At 25.2% G+C, this 19,457-nt stretch overlaps 3 protein-coding genes across 4 annotated transcripts; 1 reads left to right on the top strand and 2 right to left on the bottom strand.

The window, feature by feature from the left end:
• Positions 1–191: 191 nt before the first annotated feature.
• On the bottom strand, positions 192–5,615 carry LOC122720160 (cofilin/actin-depolymerizing factor homolog). The gene is made up of 3 exons (XM_043946685.1): positions 5,232–5,615; positions 1,071–1,313; positions 192–981 (listed from the first exon to the last, which is right to left on the bottom strand). Exons 1-3 carry the CDS (start codon positions 5,232–5,234, stop codon positions 781–783), a joined length of 447 nt encoding a protein of 148 aa, XP_043802620.1. The 5' UTR covers positions 5,235–5,615; the 3' UTR covers positions 192–780.
• A 2,415-nt stretch (positions 5,616–8,030) lies between these two features.
• Positions 8,031–11,344, bottom strand: LOC122717965 (RNA polymerase-associated protein Rtf1). Its single transcript, XM_043942554.1, has 7 exons — positions 11,191–11,344; positions 10,551–10,809; positions 10,043–10,447; positions 9,702–9,942; positions 8,889–9,615; positions 8,540–8,807; positions 8,031–8,442 (listed from the first exon to the last, which is right to left on the bottom strand). Exons 1-7 carry the CDS (start codon positions 11,269–11,271, stop codon positions 8,336–8,338), a joined length of 2,088 nt encoding a protein of 695 aa, XP_043798489.1. The 5' UTR covers positions 11,272–11,344; the 3' UTR covers positions 8,031–8,335.
• A 337-nt stretch (positions 11,345–11,681) lies between these two features.
• Positions 11,682–18,572, top strand: LOC122717448. 2 transcript variants are annotated; one of them, XM_043941524.1, is made up of 15 exons: positions 11,682–12,344; positions 12,482–12,635; positions 13,294–13,916; positions 13,989–14,165; positions 14,373–14,725; positions 14,804–15,070; positions 15,137–15,481; positions 15,560–15,797; positions 15,964–16,175; positions 16,250–16,388; positions 16,451–16,707; positions 16,773–16,935; positions 17,031–17,203; positions 17,295–17,346; positions 18,149–18,572. In XM_043941524.1, the coding sequence occupies exons 1-14, from the start codon at positions 11,850–11,852 to the stop codon at positions 17,311–17,313; spliced, it is 3,615 nt and encodes a 1,204-aa protein (XP_043797459.1). In that variant the 5' UTR covers positions 11,682–11,849; the 3' UTR covers positions 17,314–17,346; positions 18,149–18,572. The 2 variants fall into 2 exon arrangements, with proteins under 2 accessions (XP_043797459.1, XP_043797448.1); XM_043941513.1 differs by lacking the exon at positions 17,295–17,346 and having other exon boundaries at positions 18,149–18,571.
• The last annotated feature ends 885 nt before the right edge of the window (positions 18,573–19,457 follow it).

Consider the following 19,457-nt stretch of genomic DNA (forward strand, 5'->3'; position numbering starts at 1 on the left):
ATTAAAAATCTCAATAATTTAACAAAAAAAATAATGAATTTAATTATATAAATTCAAAAATTCTAATAATTGTAATAATGTAATTTGTATATTAAATAATCCGAAAAATATAAAAATATTAATAATGATAATTATAAAAATGATTTGAGAAGTTTTTTGTATTTAAATTCAATATAAAGAATTATAGAAAATAATAGAAAAGCAAATTTTATTTCATATATAAAACGATTAATTCACTTATCATACAAACGATATTACTAATTACCTTTTCTTTTACAACAAACCAAACAATTGAATTTCACACAACATCAGGAAAATATGGGACTTACTAACGGGATTTCACGAGAAGTCATTATGAAATGAATTTAATTTAAACATTATACAGCCGATGACAAAAATGTAATGCTTTCATTCTTACTGCCTGACTGGTTGTAAATTGTTATTCTTTTACAAGTATCTTATAATTATAATAATAGTATAATATTAATATTATATCAGACAGATTCACACAACGTTCGCAGTATGAAAAGTGTTTTTTTCTTTATATATTTTTTGTTCCTTTTATGTTCTTTTCTGCTAATGTTTACGCTCCCCAATGACTAATACATGTAGCACAAATACTTAATAATCGTTTTCGTTTAAACGTGAAAAATGTGTAAAAACGTGAACGTTCGATGCAACGACGGTACAGAGCATTATTTTGGGGAAGGGAATTTGCGTACTGTTTTTCACTTGATTTCTCTCAATAATATTAATAATTTTGGATTTGCTTAAATACTCCTAATTCCTGTCAGTGGCTCGGAGCTTTTCTTCAACAGCTTCTTCAGAAGCCTCTGATAGATCTGTTGCCTGTATATATTTTTGCACACCAACTAAGGACTTTTTCAAAGCATCAAAAGAACTAGAGTACAACATCTTCTTCTTAACTTTGGCCGTGTCAGGACACCACGACATCAAGAACAATTTTTGTTTCTTGGAAGCCTAGAAAAATAATAAGTCTAAATAAATAACCTGTATTTTAACATCTATTAATAATTTTTAATATTTCCAGTAATATTAAAAAATACTACCTCAGAAGTTCCCTGACATTGATGAGTGTATTCAAAATCGAAGAGGCCATAGCGACATTCTCCGCTACCACCTTTTTGCAAATCTTCAAGGAAGGCATCATATGCTGCATCACGAGGTCCAATGACTTCAACATCAATTTGTTTCTCATCTTTAATATAAAAGATTACATATCGATGCTTTTTGTCTTTTTTAATCTCTTCGTACGTTGTCTTACAAACGTCAGCCACTGTTACTCCAGATGCCTAAACAAACAAACAGGCATCTATTAATATTTATTAAACATTTAATTATTATTTCTTCATTAATAAATTATTTTTTTTTTAAATTACAACAAATAATTTTCAATAAATGAAAATTTATCGAAATAACAATCGCAATCGTTGATATCATAAAGACGAATCAAATGTAATAATGAGTCACAAGATTGCATAAGAGTCTGATAAAAAAATTGTTTATAAAACTCAATCGTACTCGTTGAAATTGATAGCGGTGACAAGAAACTTGTAACTCTTTATGTAGTTTATGATACGTATCCTTATTACATGTATAACTAATATGAAATGTTATTAGAATTTTAAATTTTGTTAGATTATTTTATTTAAAATTAAAAAATCCAATAATAATTTGAATACCATATAATTGAAAATTAATTATAAGCGTTCGATTGAAATTGCATTCGCTGTTCGTTTCGTTGATTGTATATTATCAGTAATTTACTTTTCAACAACTTCCCTACCTATCTCTACAATACCATTCTTTTAGATAAGTAATTTTTTCTTTTAGCATCGTGTGAACACAGATTACGAGCGTCGGACATCTTTCTGCATTGCCATATATGACTAAGTGTTTGACTAATGATGAGATCGTGCCAGTATCGGTACTATCAGTACTATGCGCGTCATGTTAGTCTGGCCGTTTAAGCTTATTTCGCGGGCAAACGTAGGGGACGTACCGAAATAAAGTCTTCCCACGCACGAATTCGATGCTAAAAGAGATCCGACGTCCATTTCTAAAGTTATCCCTTGCTCTCGGCACGTGCCACACGATACGGAGGTCTGCCCGACTGCCTGTTTCTTCCACTCTGTGGAAATTTGTGAAATACGACCATGACATGACACCCGGATAGATTCTGGTGAAGGCAGTAGAATAGGTGAAGGCAGTAAAATAGAAAAAGGCAAAAGAATGAAAAAAGGAAAAAAGAAGGAAGGGAAAGAGAAAAGAGGGAGGGAGAGAAAGAAAGGAAAAGAGATAACGATACAGATGGGCGGCATGCACAGACTAAAAGTTCGAAGTAAAATAGTTATTTCTGAAAGAGTTTTTGGATAAACGTTTTTAATTCGAAAATCTATTCAAATTGTGAAAAATTTTAGGTTATCTTGCGACGAATGCAAGGAATCGTGACAAAACAAACAGGTTCACGACTATAAACAAGAAATTGCAAGATCGCTAAAATTAGTCGAGTAAAACGTAATTCGATATTTGAAGATAAAACAGATACTTTGCCAGACCACGTATACAATTCCTATGTATTTGCTTAAACTTAGTTATTTACTAAAATAAATAATCTTAATTATTTATGATAACGATTTAACTTAAAATTATTCAACTAAATTTATTTTATATTTACAATATCACAATATATTTTAACTAAATTTATTTCATATTATTACTTATAACATATGAATTTTATATATGAAATCGATACGATTTTTACATATGAAAATGACCGTATTATTAAAATATAAACAAAAAATATTGTTTAAAGATAATGTTTGTAAAATTAAATCGTTTTTCTTAATTGATGATCATTTGAATTTTTAAATAAATAATTAAAGCTTTTATTTATTTGGTATAATGAACGTAAGGATCTATTGGGGTGTAGAAAGGTCTAACGAAAAGTGTAACATGGTTGGAGGATAGCCAGTGGATGGAGGATGCAATTCCTCGGTCGATATTCTGGCACGACAGGGGATGCCGGTTAGGGCCAGACTTGGCTCCCTCTAGGGCGTTGTTGTAAACGTCTCTTGTGTGTGGCACAAGGTCAAACGGAAGATGATTCACCGATGAGGAGCGACATAGTCGGTTGTTTAACTGTCGATTATTCGTTACAGTTCGTTTACATATGCGATATTTATATCATTTTATATTATATTATTGTAGTACGAAAATATTAGAAGTCAGTAAATATTCAACTTTTATTAAAGAAAAATGAAATACCATTTGAAAATATATAAAATTTCGATAAGAATTATATAGCTGTTTTCAATTTTTTATTGTACTATCTTCAATAATATATTCAATAATTTTAATTTCTAATTATAATTTCTTTCATTTTTAATGATAAATATTTTTCTCACAAAGATTTTATATAGAAAAAAATAAAATGAAAAATTAAAATTTTTAATCAATATCAATGTTTTAATTGTTGATAAGAAAGAGAAAATGTTAGATTATTATGAATTAAAATAATAAAGAAAATTAATTCTCGCATTGCTGAAGATAATCAGCGTATTCATCACGTTTAACGAAGGCGTCAGTGAACTGAGAGTCACTGGCCTGCAAGAACCGACCTCCTTACAGGCTCATTGAATTTTTCCCTCTCTACCATACTCTTGTAGTTCACTGTCATCCTCAAAGCAAAAGAGAGGGGGAGGGTTAGTTTCGCAAGGAAACTCAACTCTTCATTACCAAGGATACAGCGTCTATTGGTAGCTAGCATAAATATTTAAAATGTATTCAGAGAACGGTAGTTACTACTACTTGTGCCAGTTTCACATGGTTAATTCTCTGTCGCCAATTTGCCGGAAACGAAACACGACTACTTAATGAATTCTTCCGGAACTTCGATAAATACATCGTTCACAAAACAAATCATTCTACAAACATGAATTCTTAATTAATAAAAAAAAAAAAGCTTATGAAAATTATGATTTATTAATTATGTCTTTTAACAATTAAACAATTAAATAATTTCTAGTAATAGAATATAATCACAATTAATAAATAGCACTTTAGATAATACAAAAATGAAATTTGATAATATAAGTAATTCATTTTTAAATTGCATACACATTGTATTTTTCATTTATATGTTTTCATTTTCTATAAATGTAAAATTTTTATTACATATAAATTTAAAAAATTTTTTTTTGTAAATTTATAGTAATTATCAAAAAAATAAAATGTAATAATATAGGAATTTAAAAAGTTAAATGCAAATTAAAACTGTTGCTGATCGATAATAGAGTTCAATATTTCAACATCATATATGAAGATTGGTATGAAATTTAAATCTGGCATAACCTATATTCGTTATATAAATTTTTGGCAATTATAATGAAAATTTGAGAAATGTTTGAACTCAGAATAAAATTATACCATAATAACAATATTTAAATGAATTTCATAGCATTCAATGAAATCAATGTCAAATAGTAAATCAATATAGCATAGGAAACAAAGAGAAGATTCTTATTTGCACAACATTATTAAAATTTATATATGAAATTTTATTTTCAAATGATTATTTTAATATTGTGAAGAAATTAAAATAATATAATTTTAACAATTTATTAAATTAAAACATGTATATAGAAAAAAATAAGAAGACTAACCGTCAAAAATGTTAGATTAGCGGGAAAACATCTTTCTACTGGAGAAACAAGTTTCTTCTTTCCTTCTAATTAAATACAACTGAAAAAGAATTCACCGAAACCATTACTATGCGACGATGTATTACAATATAATTGCAACTTTTTACTTATCAACGATATATAATTTTTTCTCGATATCGATCACAGTTGCTCTTTGAGTCTGACTGTTGTATCACGAAACTGGAAATGAATCATCCGTTTCCTGGAAACAAGGAATCGCGAATGGCACGTAAAAATGCACCTACATCAGAAGTTTTAATTTTGTTTGTTCATTATTAAAACTATGAAAATTAATAACACAGATGATTTCAAACAACTACAGTATAAATGATATCAGTTGATTGGTGTAGCCAAAAGAAGAAAGTCGTTCTCGCGGCGTATTGCCGGGACAGAAATGGCGACCGGCGCGTCTGCTTCGGCCATAACCACAAAGTAAGCTTTGTATCAGTTTCCAAAGGATCATTGACATTTTTTGAGATATAAATACATGCACAGTATAATATTTACCATTTCGTGATGTAGTAGCCGGTGAGAAGAATCACGTAAACAAGCACTTTAACCTACACTTTCACGAGAGCCTTGGTCTGGTGGAACTGGATAGGCGCAGTGTCCAGTCGCGGGGGTCGCGGCTCACGAACGAACGGGAAGGGAGTCTCCTCTCTTAGCTAGCTTTCTGCGAATCCTGTATCCCTACGCCTGCGCGCGCGCACTCTTATTAACTTTGTCTTGATTGGTTGATCATTGACTAACAAAAATTCATAATTGATTATACGAATACTTTCTTTAGAAAAATTCACTAATAAATTGTATATTTTGAATACTATCTTCTTTTTTACTGCAAATCAACGAATTAAATACATGCAAGCCTAAATTTTATTTTGTAACCGGTAGAATTATTTTAATGCGCAAGCGTTGTGTGATGCGGTCATGCCGGTATTTATACAATATTTAATCTCATTTAGAATACGATTTTTTCTTAAGTTATCTTAGAAATAAGATTAATCAATCAATTTCTTAATATCATAAAATACTTATACAAGTCATTGAAAGAGCAATGATATACAATTTGTAGAAATTAATCATCGATGTGATCTGCCGGTCATACCAACCAATCATAGTAAAGGACGTGGGGAAATTACCTTATATGGGCAGCGGCATGCAAGCGACCGCATACAGTCGTCGCGCGTCGTTCTGTGCGCATGCTGCATGCTTTGCGTGCGCACAACGCGCAATATAGTTGACATTTTCAAAAATATTCCGACCTTTACTAACACAATATTAAATTGAGAGTAATTTTCAGTAATTTTATCTTAAATACTAAATTATTGATATAATGAATTTTCATATTAAATGTTATTAAATTAAAAAAAATTATATTATTTCTTTTAAATTAAATAACTTTAATTTCATATGGATGCTTCAAGTAATATGTACGATAGATATACGTATATTAATGTGACATTGTATTTATATTTAAGAAATAACATTATGATTATTTGAAGCACAAAAACTCAATTTGTATTTTCATAAATATTTCATAAATATATTATTCTTAAATACTATATTTTAATATGCCAAATATAATTAAATATAATATTTTTATATGTTAAAATCTGTATAAAATATTTGGTTGAAGAAATATGAAATATAAGTATATATTTGTATGTTTATATATATATATTATTGTAATACTGTTGCCAATTATACAGCTTCAAAGCATATGCGATACATTTAAAGATTTATTTTTAATACAATTAGTCTTAGATTATTGCTCTAATTTATAATAATATATAAATAAAATAATGAATTATGCTACATAAACAGAAATTAAAAACTAAAAAATACTAAAGCAATTTATATCGAGTATTAAAACATAATTAATTCATAATACATGCTAAAAGTTATTAATCACATCAAAATTTAATTTATTATTAGTTTATTTTTTAATGTAATGATTTTTAGTATAAAAACTGAGTATTATAAATATTCATCTCATAGATTCTAGAATATTTTTTGCAAAGCAAATAAATTTAAATTTTTTTAAAGAATTTTTTCCATTTGATAGACAATTTAAGTAAATTCTTATTTCTTACAAATAAATATATGAATTTTTCTAAAATTTTTTAATAGTACTGTCTAGGTACATATATGTACAATTTTGGCGAATTTTGGCGAATTTGTGGATAGAAGCAAACATGTTTTGTTTTAACAACAGAGTAATGATTCTAATTAATATTTTATATATATGTTGTTTATCAGTTTACATAATTATTTGTGATTTTGATAAATTATATTAATAATTTTTTGACATCTTGGATAAATAAAATTATATATTAAAATTATAATATACTTTGAAACAAAAATATTTATTTATTCTATAAAGATAACTTTTTTTAATTAAGTTAATTAATTCTATTTTTTAAATTAATATTTTGTATTTATAAAAAAATGCATTTTTTAAAATAAAATATGAAGTTTTTATTTATTCAAGATATCTAATTTAAAATTATATATATTAAAGAATGATATTGTGGAAAATGCAAAAAAAAAAAAAAAAAAAAAAANAAAAAAAAAAAAAAAAAAAAAATATGTAATCATTTTTAGATATTAATAAAAATCATATTATCATATTATAGTTGTTAAATATCTATCAAACTTGACAGATCAAAGTTAACAATAATTGGATTAACTAGACATAAGAAAAGTATATATCTAAAAATATGTTTTTATCATTATTTAGTACAGAAATATATATATATGTATATATATATAAGAATTTTGTGTTTAAATTATTTGAACTGTTTGGAGAATATTTACAAATTTTTATAGTAAAACATATTATTCAAGCATCTGTAGCCAAATTATATTGGCAGTATTTTGCAGTTGTAATATTATAACACTGCAAGGAATAAAAAAATATTTATACGTATTCATGTTCTTATGTAAATCAATTAATTATAAACTTAATTATTAAAAGCATATTTTCATCCAGTTCAAATATATGTAATTTTTAATATTTTTTACTATAAGGTGGCCGCTTATTAGTATTTATTTTAATGTATAAAACACAGAAGAAATGTCACATTATAATATACACAAATCATGATTAATATATTTGTGATCCATGCTGATTTTTGTTATTAAAATTATCTATTAAAGATTTATATTAAGAAATTAATTATATATAATTCTAAATGTAGATTTTATTTTTTCTTTTAAATAAAAAAGTAGAACTTTTGTTAAAAGGTAGAAAAAATTGTACCATTGAATGAAAAAAACAAATGCAGTTATAAAATTCTTAAATAACTCAAATTGTAATACTTTTCTTTTAAGTACCCCTTAATAATGTTCTTTAAAAAACAAATATGTTCTAATGAACATTAAATTGTATTCTTTCGTAAAAAATACAATTTGTAAATAGAATTATATGGTAGGAACCACCTATCTATCCTTTCTAAAAGAAGGAGTCATTATTTATAACAAAAAATAATATTATATATGAGAACTATACATAAGCTTTTTCAGTCAACCGTTACAAGACTTCGTCTTCTTTTTTAGAATTAATCAGATCATCAAAGACTGATTTTTTTACTTTTAAAAGTAATAAAAAGTTAGATTAGTCCTCGTTTTTTCTTATAATCTTCTAAATTCAAAGATCGTCGAGGTCCAGTATCCTTGATATTACTAATAGGTTTCGGTAATACACTAACAGGATTATCTAAAAAAAGAGGAAAATAAATATTATGTATATATTTCATATTAAAAAAAAAAAACATTTATAGAATAAATGTAAATATATTTGTTACATGACTTACTTGGAATTGGTACTTCTAAATCTATTGTGATATCAAAGTCATGAGCATTAAATAAATCTTCAGTACTTTGTTTTTTCTTTGTTTCTTGACCATTTTCTTTTTCATTACATACTGTCACTGTCTCAGTTTGTTGAGGACTTACTTTATCATTTACTAGAGCAGTAGATGATATCTCTTCATCTTCTGGTTTAAAAACCATTCGTGGTTTTGTACTTCGTCTGGTAAATGGATCATCTACTTTTTTACCTTTATTAGCTTTAAACTCTTCCTGTTATATAAATAATGTACAATATATATAGATTAACATTTTAATAATTTTATATTTTAAGGTAAATATTTTATAGCTTACCATGATTGCTTTTTCTGCTTCTTCAACATTCTTTTTGCGGTTTCGATCATTAATATATGATATACTAGATATTGTTGCAGTACGCATTTTATCAAGTTCGGAAGCACGTTCTTCAAGTTCACTTAATTCTTGATTAAGTCGACTGGCAGTTTCATCATCTCCTCTACAATTAGCTGCATCTCTTTCACGCATAAGTTGTGCTTTTTTCATTGCATAATTATATGGTGTTTGTTTAAATCTTTCTTTTTCTCGTACTATTTTTTCTATATCTTCTTCCTTAAATTCGTATACTAAAGCTTCTTTAATATCTTTTAATTTTTGTTCAACTTCTTCAAAAGTAGGCATTGATATTCCTTGTAAAGCACAAGTTTCTTTCCATTTGAAAAATTCAGATTCGGTAAATTCTTGATTCGATACAAATTCTAATCTAAATACACGTTCTTGGGCGCCATGTCTTAGTTTTAATCCTTTATTCGTTCTTGTACCACCAAGTTGATATATTTTTCCTGTTTCACAAACACCACTAATTTCAGCTACTCTGTATACAGGTTTACCATTATTATTTCCAATGCCAATTCTAACAAAACAACCTTGCACCACTCTATCAAAGAAAGGTAAATGTACAAATCTTTCCATTTTATGACGAGATAATCTAATTTTATTAAGATCTTCCTTAGTACTGACATATATTGGCTTTTTTGGTTTGGCTTTATTACTGGTAATAGATCTACAAAATCATTTGATTATTAATTATTAACATTTAACTAATGTTTTTAATAAAAAAAAAGAAAAAGAAAAAAAGAAAAAACTGACTTTTTATCAGTGTCAGAATCAGTATCCCTACTATCACTTGAAGATGATCTACGTTGAGATGATGGTTTAGTAATGTCTTCTTCTTCACCACTATCTGATGAACCACTATCATCAGAATAAATATCAGATGCTTTAAGTTTTGTTTTATTTGCTCCTCCTTTATGATCATCTTCTAATTCTTCTTCTTCGATATCCTTTGATTGTTGTTGTTGTTGTTCTATCCTTTGTTTTTCTTTTTCCTCTAATTAAAGAAAAAAAAATAAAATATATTTAATCATAATAATTTCTAATTAATTTATTTTTTATATATTTATTCTTTAATTATTTGTTTAATATTTTACCTCTTTCCTTTTTTTCTTCTCGTCTTGCTTTTAAAAGAGACATTGCATGAAACTTTTTATCTTGTTTTTCCTCTATAGTTTTCTTACGATCTTTACTCCGTTCTTTAGGATCTGGTGCTCTATCAACTTTCTTTTCTTCTGTACCTTTTTCTTTCTTTCTTGATTCTTTTTGTTTTTTTAATTCTTGTTTTTTAGCCATTCTCAATTTTTTTTCAATCTCAAATCTTGTTTTCATAATTTCACGTTGTTCAATACGTTTAAAAATTTCTTGTTCACGTTCTTTTTCTGTCATTTGAGCAAGTCTTGCTTGATCCTCAGCATCTCCCATTAATTTATCATCATAGCCATCATTAAATTCTTCCTGGCTAGAATCAGAAACGCTAGCATCCGAGTCTGAAACTTCGCCTAAAAACAAAAAATTATTCTGTAATGTCATAGAATTATAAAATATATCTTAATTATTTTAACATATAAAAAATTTATCTTAATGTTTATTTTAAATAATTACCTTCTTCTGGTTCTGAGATCTTTTCAGGTTCTTTTTCACTAGCACTTTCTTCGCTACTAGACTTTGTCATCTTTCGTTTATTTCTTTTAGTTGGTACTTTCTTTTTCTTATTTTTACCAGCTTTTGTACCCCAATCATCATCTGAATCTGATGTATCTGAATCATGTTTATTATCTTTTTTTACATTACTGGTGTCTTCATTAGATTGAGAATCATCTTGAGCTTTTCCTTTTTTCTTTTTGGCAAGTGAGAGTAAGTCCTAAATCAAACATATATAAATTTAAAATTAAAATTCAATTGTTTTATAAAATGGATAAATTTATTAAATATATAAATGAAAAGTACATATAAACAGATATATACAAAAATATTCTTTTTCTTTTAATTATAAGTAATGAATTATTATAAATTAAAAGCTAAATATTTGAATGCCTAAATCTAAACATATATCAGTAGGTTATGTAAAATAAATTTTATATATTTTTTTATAACATATTTTAAAGATTCAAAAAATAATATGAAACAAGTAATATTATTACTAAAATTGGTTTGTTTAATTTTCATTGTATAAGAAGTGGAATAAAAGCATAAAATAAAAGATATGCAATATAAGATTTTTATGTAAGGTTATATCATTTACATTATCCAAATCCGAGCCACTTTCTGATGCACTGCCACTACTATCAGAATCTATAAGAGCGTGATTCTTTCTCTTTGGCATTATTACTAAAATAAGTAATAAACGGAGATCGTGAAAATTGCACGCCCTCCTAACAAGGGTAAATTTAACGTCATGCAAGATATAATAAACTAGGAAGACCGCGTAGAACCAAAAACGTTAAACATCAACGTCGATACAGTAGCGTATATCATGCCATTCGTTCCACAGCAATCTAGTTTTATAATCAAAACTATAATATTATATTATATATTATACAATTATTATTTATTCATATAAAAATCAAGTTGTTATTATTGTTATTATTTGTTTCGTATAATTAATAATTATTCGATTTCATAGGATGATTTTAATAATATAATACTTTTATTTTAGTAACATTTTCTTTTACGTATTGGTAATTACGAATGTTGACACTTTTTGCCGTCAATGGCGTTTGATAGACGCAACTGTGTCGATGTGTCAGAGAAATTTTATACTATATTGCATTTTATATGACGTTACGGTCAAATAGTGAGATGTAATTATAGAAGTGGCATTTACAAATTAATTGTAATAGATAGTAGTGTCATAGAGAACGTGAACATTCTAATTACGGATGTTTAAAATTGGAATGTTCAATGGCTGTGAATATGGAAGTAGAAAAGAATATATCCAAAGAGATTGACACTCAACTTTTGGCAAACAATTCGATGGAATTTAATAATGATATTCAGATAGACAACGAAAATATTAAAGATATCGAAAATTCATTGTCTTCTCTTAAAAATATAACGATTGATAGCGAGAAATGTGACGATACTCTTATATACGCACAAGTTGAAAATTCTCAAATTTATGCAAAAAATTTAGAAGATAATTTAGTGTCTACTAATGAAAAAGAGGAAAAAAGTGATGAAGATAAAGAATTATCACAAGATGAGAAAGTTTTAAAAAATGATTGTAAGACTGAAAAAATAGAAGTAACATCAGAAAATTCTACTGATGGTTATGTATCTCAAGCTCCATTAGCTTTCACAATTGACTTTGGTAATAAGGAAATTGATACAACAAAATATCAAAATTTATTTGAAAGATATAATGCTAGACATAAAAGAAATTTATCTACATCTAAGGTAGATGTATTGTAAAATATATTTTATAAAAATATATAACATTAAAATATATATTAAATAATTTTTTATATAAATAAAATATGATAAAAATATAATAAATGAAATATATAACTAAGATTAGAATTATATTTTTTTAGGTAGAAATAAATACAAAAAAACCTGCTACTTTAGTTTCTTCAAATTTAATGCAAAAACAAAAAGTTTCTAGTATACATTCTGAAGGTTATTTTAGTAGTGAAGATGATACAAGACGAAAAACAGATCAATTATCAGAAAAATTAAAACAATTAGGTAATATTTTTAATTTAAAATTATCTAGAAATATTGAAAATTTAATTTATATTTTTGAAATTTAATGAAATTATTTTTTTCTAACAATAACAATATAACAATATAACAATTATAAAAATTAATAATTAATTTTTTTATAAATTTTATGTATCTAAATTATAATCTAAACAGGGTTATTTATTAATTATTAATATAATTTAATAATTTACTATGATAAATATATAATTATTATATGTAATTATACAAATTTTCACATTTAAAATAATATTATAATTATTTTAACATTTAAAATTTTTATAATTATCAAAAACCAATTCCTTTTGAAAAGCATATATGAAAGATTATATCTGTATAATGTATGAGTCATGATGAAGTCATCTTTACTATGCTTTTTAATATTCTTCTCAAGTACTTTCAATATATTCACAGTATGTAGACTGCCAATATTAATGATTTTAATATCATATATGAACTCTTTTTTTAAAGCTTTATTAAAGCTTTATGTTGCATATATTGAATTAAAAAATTTTAACTGTTCATAGATTTTAGCATTAAAATTATTTTATACATCTCTTCTCTTATTTTATAAGTTTTTACAGTTAAAATTTTACAGTTTTTTTTATTTTACTTTGTATTTTATATTGTATTTTATTTTTAGGTTCAAAGTCACTTTTAAAACCATCACATATTTTTAAAAAATCTGAATCTAATGTGAGAATATCAAATTTTCAAAATAAACAAGATATAATGAGTAAATCTTTTGAACAGTCAAAACAACTTAAACTTCCTTATAAAAATCTATCTTTAGAACTTGGTTATACAGAGAAAACAAATGCAACATCATATTGGGTACCACAAAAATCTGCTACTATAAATGATTTAAGTAGAATTCAAGCAAACAATTATGATGACGATGAAAAGTTATATACAAAAAATATTGATCAAGAAGATGAATATGAACATTCATCTGATGTATCTGAAAAAGTATCTAATATCAATTATATTAAACATAAAAATATAAATGTTAAGGAATCTAATTTATCTAGCATCAGTTATACAATGGAAGTAAATCCTAATGATTTAGCTGAAACAGATATTGATGTTTTCAATGTTAGTAATATTGATGGAGGATCAGATGGTGCAGTTAGTGAAGCAGGAACATATACAATTCATAAAGATTATACAGATGAAGAAAAAGCTAGAATGGATATAGATAAAGTATTTAGTGTTGGTGTTTTAACTGAAGATGAAAGCAATGAAGCATGTATTCATAGTTTTAAGGTAAATATATTCTATGTATTTTATTATTATTATAATAATTGTTATTATTTAAAATATTTTTTTATTTTAAAGATGAGTGTTTCAAGGGATAATAATACATGGATATCAGAATGGGCTACTCAAGTAGCAGAACATAATTCTTTACCACCAGCAATTGGTGGATTAACTGGCCGTACACCTCCATTAAGTCCTTCTAAAATACCATCTCCTATTCATAATAGATCGCAACGATTGATTCGTGGTCGCAATGTATGAAATATTCATTGTTTATATATATATATATTTATAGAATATATATGTATTTATGATCAATATGTACTTACTAAGTGTTACAATAAGAGTGAATTTAACATTTTTTCAAATTGCACTTACTATCTATTATATCTTGTACAACAATATATATATATAAAATGAGTATAAATAAACATATATATGATAATTATAATAAATTTTTAGGAACAAAGCGATAGCAGTTTAGATGCAGAATCATATTTACGAATAAAAGAAAAAATTTCAAATCAATATATACTTATTGATTCTGGTGGAGAATCAGATGACGATACTAGTAATAGTTATAATACACCTCCACAAAGTTCACAAAGAACACCAGTACATGGAATTTTGGGTAGAAGAGGAAGTCTTTCTGAATCTCTTTTTAGAAGAATTAATACCAATGAAAATAGAAAAAGTATTCACAAATATATAAGTTCAAATAAATCAAAGACTGATGATATAAATAAAGAATTAAGTAGTCCGTCCAAAGATTTTACTTCTCTTCATTTAGGAAGACGAAGTAGTTCCTTGGACAGGTAAAAAATCAATATTTAAATCAATATTTAAAAAATATAATTTAAATTAATTTTATAATTTGATTTTTCATAATATAGGAAAGAGTATACATCTAATACAGCAGAATGTAATACGTCCAAAAATAATAGTATGAAGTATTATCAAGATGATGAAATTAAATATTCAAATAGTCCAGTTTTAAATCATTTAAGGCCATCTACACCAAAATTAACAAATAGTCCAATTATAACTCGTAAAACAGTCACCAAAATTGTTAATTCACCAGTATTGGAAAGAACTAAACATTTGGCAAAGTCTTCTCCACAAGCAAAAAATATTGGATATTTTACATGTGTTGAAAATAGGTATAAATAATAACTAAAATTTGAAAATACTTCATTTCTATTTCTAAAATCATTTTGTTCTTTTAGTCCATACATGTTAAGAAAATCTAATAGTACTGCAAATTATCACGAAGAAAATATCAGCTTTAATACAACAAATAATGTTCTTCAAAATAGTCCAAATGTTAAACGTAATTTAAATATCCAAAGATCATGTAGTAATGCAAATATTAGAAATATAAAATTACAAAGCCAGTCATCTCGTCGCAGTAGTTTTAATAGTAGTGATATTGATAGAACATCTTTAGGAGGAAGATATCTTCCTGCTTCGGACAGTAGTAGTGAAACTGGTGAACAGCAAGCAAAATCTTCATTAGGTTCAGTTTCTTCTGGAATTAAATTGAACCGAGCTTTTAGCATAAGAAGAGCTAGGTACTTTAAAATATATGTAATAAAAATAATAAATTTATCATTAATATAATATATTTGTAATTATTTCATAATATATAGATTAAATTGTGAATCTGATACAACTCCAAATACAACTCCTGAAGAAAGACGCAGAAGAGCACAAAGTGAAGCAAAATTAACATCTTCAAATAAACAGCAAAATCGAAATCGTGTAACTAATATGAATGTAAATAATAAAGAATCTTTAAAAAAATCAGAGCCTACAAAATCAAGAACTACATCTATATCAAGAAATGATAGTACCAGACTTAGTATGAGAACACCAAAATCATCTCATGTAAGTGTTTTATACTTTTATAAATATTTATTCTATATTTTATTTTTTTTGTATTTTGTATTTTATTAAATCTTTGTTCTATTGAGTTTGTAAAATTTTTTTTTAATGTAATTATATGTAGTATATTTATATGTAAATATATGTGTCTTATAATAATATTTTATAGTTAACTTCTACTATACAACGTCCTATTCAGAAAGTCATTAAAGATCAAAAGAAATCTGGTAGAAGTAATTCAACATTAACATCAAAAGAAGTAGAATTTCAAAATTGGAAAAGAAGAAAAAGTTATGATCCAATGAAAGCAGCTGCGGAAGGTAGAAAAAAATTGATAGATAATTCAAAAAAACATCACAGCACAGAAGATAGTTCAGGAAAGTATGTATATATTGAAATATAATATTGCAAATGTTTATAGAATATAATTTAAATTTCTGTTAATATATCTCTAGTCATGATAATTCTGTATTGCGATCAGCAAGTTTTCATGGAACTGGTGCTGCTCTTTCACTAGCTAATGAATGGTCTGACAACGAAATAAATATTGTTCAGAATGATAATCAAGTACCTCCACCATGTAGCCCACAATTGGTAAATGTATATAAATAAATTTTTGTAAAATTTATATTTATTGTTTAATTTTTTATATATAGGAAAGTGATAGTGATATAGAAACATCATATTATTTACAAACAACACAAAATGTAATGTCAGCTATGTCAGCTCGTATTACAGTTTGTCATTCACCTTTAGTAGACTCAGATAATGATAGTGATGAAGACACTAGTCATAGTTTACATAAAAATATGTCAAAAACATTACATCAACCTAGTGATACAGAGAGCAGCGATGATCGTCATCCTAATGCACAGAGTGCTCTTTCAAATACTAAATATAATCGAGCATTTAGGTAAAAATTTATGAATATAATTAATGAATAATATCATTATGTATATTTTAAGTATTTATTTGCAGTTTACGCAGAGCAAGATTAGACATACAATCAACAAAAGTACCAGGAAGTATAAATAAGAATAAATCAATTATACAAGATACTCGAAAATCTGATTCTGTTACAAGTATTAGTAGAACTGATTCTGGACGTTTTAGTATGAGATCAAGCAGAACTGCAAATACTGTATTTATTTTTTATATTATATTATATTTTATATTATATTTTATTATAAAAGATAATTTTTATATTTTTTATATTTTTAAAAATATTTTTTGCAGGGATCTAAAATAAAACCAAAAGAAACAAAAAAACCTGCAACACCAAATACAAGAGAGGTTGAAATGCAAAATTGGAAACGTCGTAAAAGTTATGATCCTATGAAAGCAGCAATGGAAGGAAGAAGAAAAGCAGGTTTGGCAAAGAAAAATACGAATGCCAATCTTTCTCCAAGGTAAATATTTATTTATATAGATTAAATTAAAAATCATCTAAAACATGTTATTATTTAGTTAATTTAAAAATAATTATTTCACTGTTGGTAGGACTGATAGCGATCGATAATCTAATGATAGAGACCATCGATACAAGCAAGTGGTACGAAAATGACTTGTTTGATTTTGCGATATAGATTTTTTTAAGAGGTATATCAAAAAATGTAATGTTTACTGTTTTTTTTCTTTTTTTTTTTTTACGGCCTCTTAAGAAAATTTTATCGCAGCAATGCTGCTTTTTGATATTATTTATTGTTTATATTAATCTATCGCCAATGCACTATTAATCAGTGAATACTATGGATATAATTGAATACAAGAATTACATAAAATATATCATTTTTATTATGTATAATGTTTTAAAATTATATAATAAATATAATATATATTAATATTTTAATGTTAGTAATGTTTCAATTATAAAATCCATATTATTTATTATATATAATATATAATATATATATATNTATAGGATAGTTAGAAAATAAGACAATATATACTTATTTTATAATAAGTGCAAATTATAAATTTCAGTCTAGTTTGTTGTGGCTTATTAATGCAATATACAGCTAGATTTATGTCTTATTTATTAATTTGTTTTATTTGCATGATCAAAGAAAGAACCAAGCATATTTTTGTCTTTGCACAATATATAAATTTACTTCAAAATGATTAAAATAGAAAAAAAAATAGAAAACTGAAAATTTTATTTAATGGAATAACTTTATTAGAAATTTTTATGAATACATAAATAAAATTAAGGTCTTTTTATATCAGAATCTTATTTTATATAGATTTAAAAGGCACTAGCATGTTAAAATATTGTTATATATTACATAATATACTTTACTGGTTCTTTCTTGATATATTATAATAGATAGAAATAATATTTGTTTTGTTTTTAGTAATGTTGCAAGATCACGCAGTTTCCATGGTTCATCAGGATTTGGAAATAGTGATTGGAGTGATGAAGAATTAGCTATATCTGCAGATGAAGTTACAATTTATTAAAGGTCAACTTATTAACAATATTATAAATGAACCTAATTATAAAAACTTTAATTATATTAATGTATATAAAGACTAAGAAAAGAGATTGATTCTCATACAAGATTGCTCCATGAATAGTTCTATATAAAATTAAAACTGAGGAAAATGTTAAAAAATCTTTTCTATATTAAAAGATTCTATTTTTTGCAACTTTTAACATTAAGAATCTATAGATCTATATGGCTGTCAGTACTGTTCTAAGTTAAAGTATTAATATTCAACAAAATTGATGCATATTTGCATAAAATTTATGTTTAAACATTTTCATATTTTATTTTATTATTTTTTTTTCTTTTGTCATGATATAAATTCTGATTATACATATTAAATATATAATACTTTCAAAAAATAAATACTATATGAATGAAAAATAAATGTGCTAAAATCTTTTGTGGTTGGAAAATATCATAATTCCAATGCTAGGCCTAAAAATAATAAATATATAATAGAAAAAAATAATATATGTAATTGGACCAATAATGATATAAAAATATTAATTTTCTCATATCTTAATAATTATTATGTTAACTATGTTTTATTGTATTATGTGTATTATTGATTTCTAAACTTAATTTTTAATGATAGTGTGTGCTCTCTAGTTTATTTTAATTAATTATTCTTTATATGTTATTGGAATCAGCATATATTATTACAGATATTACTTAAATTATTAATTTCTAATAAATAAAAAATTATATGTTCTGCTTGATATAAAATAGACAAAAACTTCCATATATTATAAAATAATATATATGGGCTCTTCATGTTTCTGCAAAAATATTGGTACATATAAGAAAAAAAATATTATTTGCTCTCAAAAGGTGCAATGAATCATTATTTGCAATTATTTTTTATATTAAGTAATTTAACACTTGATGTGATCATAATATGCTTTAAAGTAGTAATATATTAAAGTATTATGTTTTATTTTTTACTGACTAGTATAATGAAACATACTTATTAAATTATGTACATATTATGAAATTATTTGGATTATTAAAAAAAAACTTGCATTCTCGCTTAATAAAATTAATGCGATCAATGCATTGATATCGATCTGTATAATCTAGAAACGATCTTAAGCTCATTATATATATATATATGATATACATGAATATATATATATATTGATAATATCAATTAAAAAATTTGTAATATGTATTT

The sequence above is a fragment of the Apis laboriosa genome, unplaced genomic scaffold, assembly GCF_014066325.1.
Source record: "Apis laboriosa isolate Shangri-la unplaced genomic scaffold, ASM1406632v1 scaffold11_cov152, whole genome shotgun sequence".
NCBI classification, from domain to species: domain Eukaryota; kingdom Metazoa; phylum Arthropoda; class Insecta; order Hymenoptera; family Apidae; genus Apis; species Apis laboriosa.

Bases quoted from the DNA above. Each gene is read 5' to 3' on its own strand.
- LOC122720160 (XM_043946685.1), bottom strand. The intron at 982-1,070 runs GTAGTATTTTTT...TTATTTTTCTAG, and splicing joins AATGTCAGGGAACTTCTGAG to GCTTCCAAGAAACAAAAATT.
- LOC122717965 (XM_043942554.1), bottom strand. From the start codon at position 11,271: ATGCCAAAGAGAAAGAATCACGCTCTTATAGATTCTGATAGTAGTGGC. The intron at 10,810-11,190 runs GTAAATGATATA...TGTTTGATTTAG, and splicing joins GTGGCTCGGATTTGGATAAT to GACTTACTCTCACTTGCCAA. The intron at 8,443-8,539 runs GTAAGTCATGTA...CTCTTTTTTTAG, and splicing joins TTTAGAAGTACCAATTCCAA to ATAATCCTGTTAGTGTATTA.
- LOC122717448 (XM_043941513.1), top strand. From the start codon at position 11,850: ATGGCTGTGAATATGGAAGTAGAAAAGAATATATCCAAAGAGATTGAC. The intron at 14,726-14,803 runs GTAAAAAATCAA...TTCATAATATAG, and splicing joins CGAAGTAGTTCCTTGGACAG to GAAAGAGTATACATCTAATA. The intron at 15,798-15,963 runs GTAAGTGTTTTA...AATATTTTATAG, and splicing joins GAACACCAAAATCATCTCAT to TTAACTTCTACTATACAACG.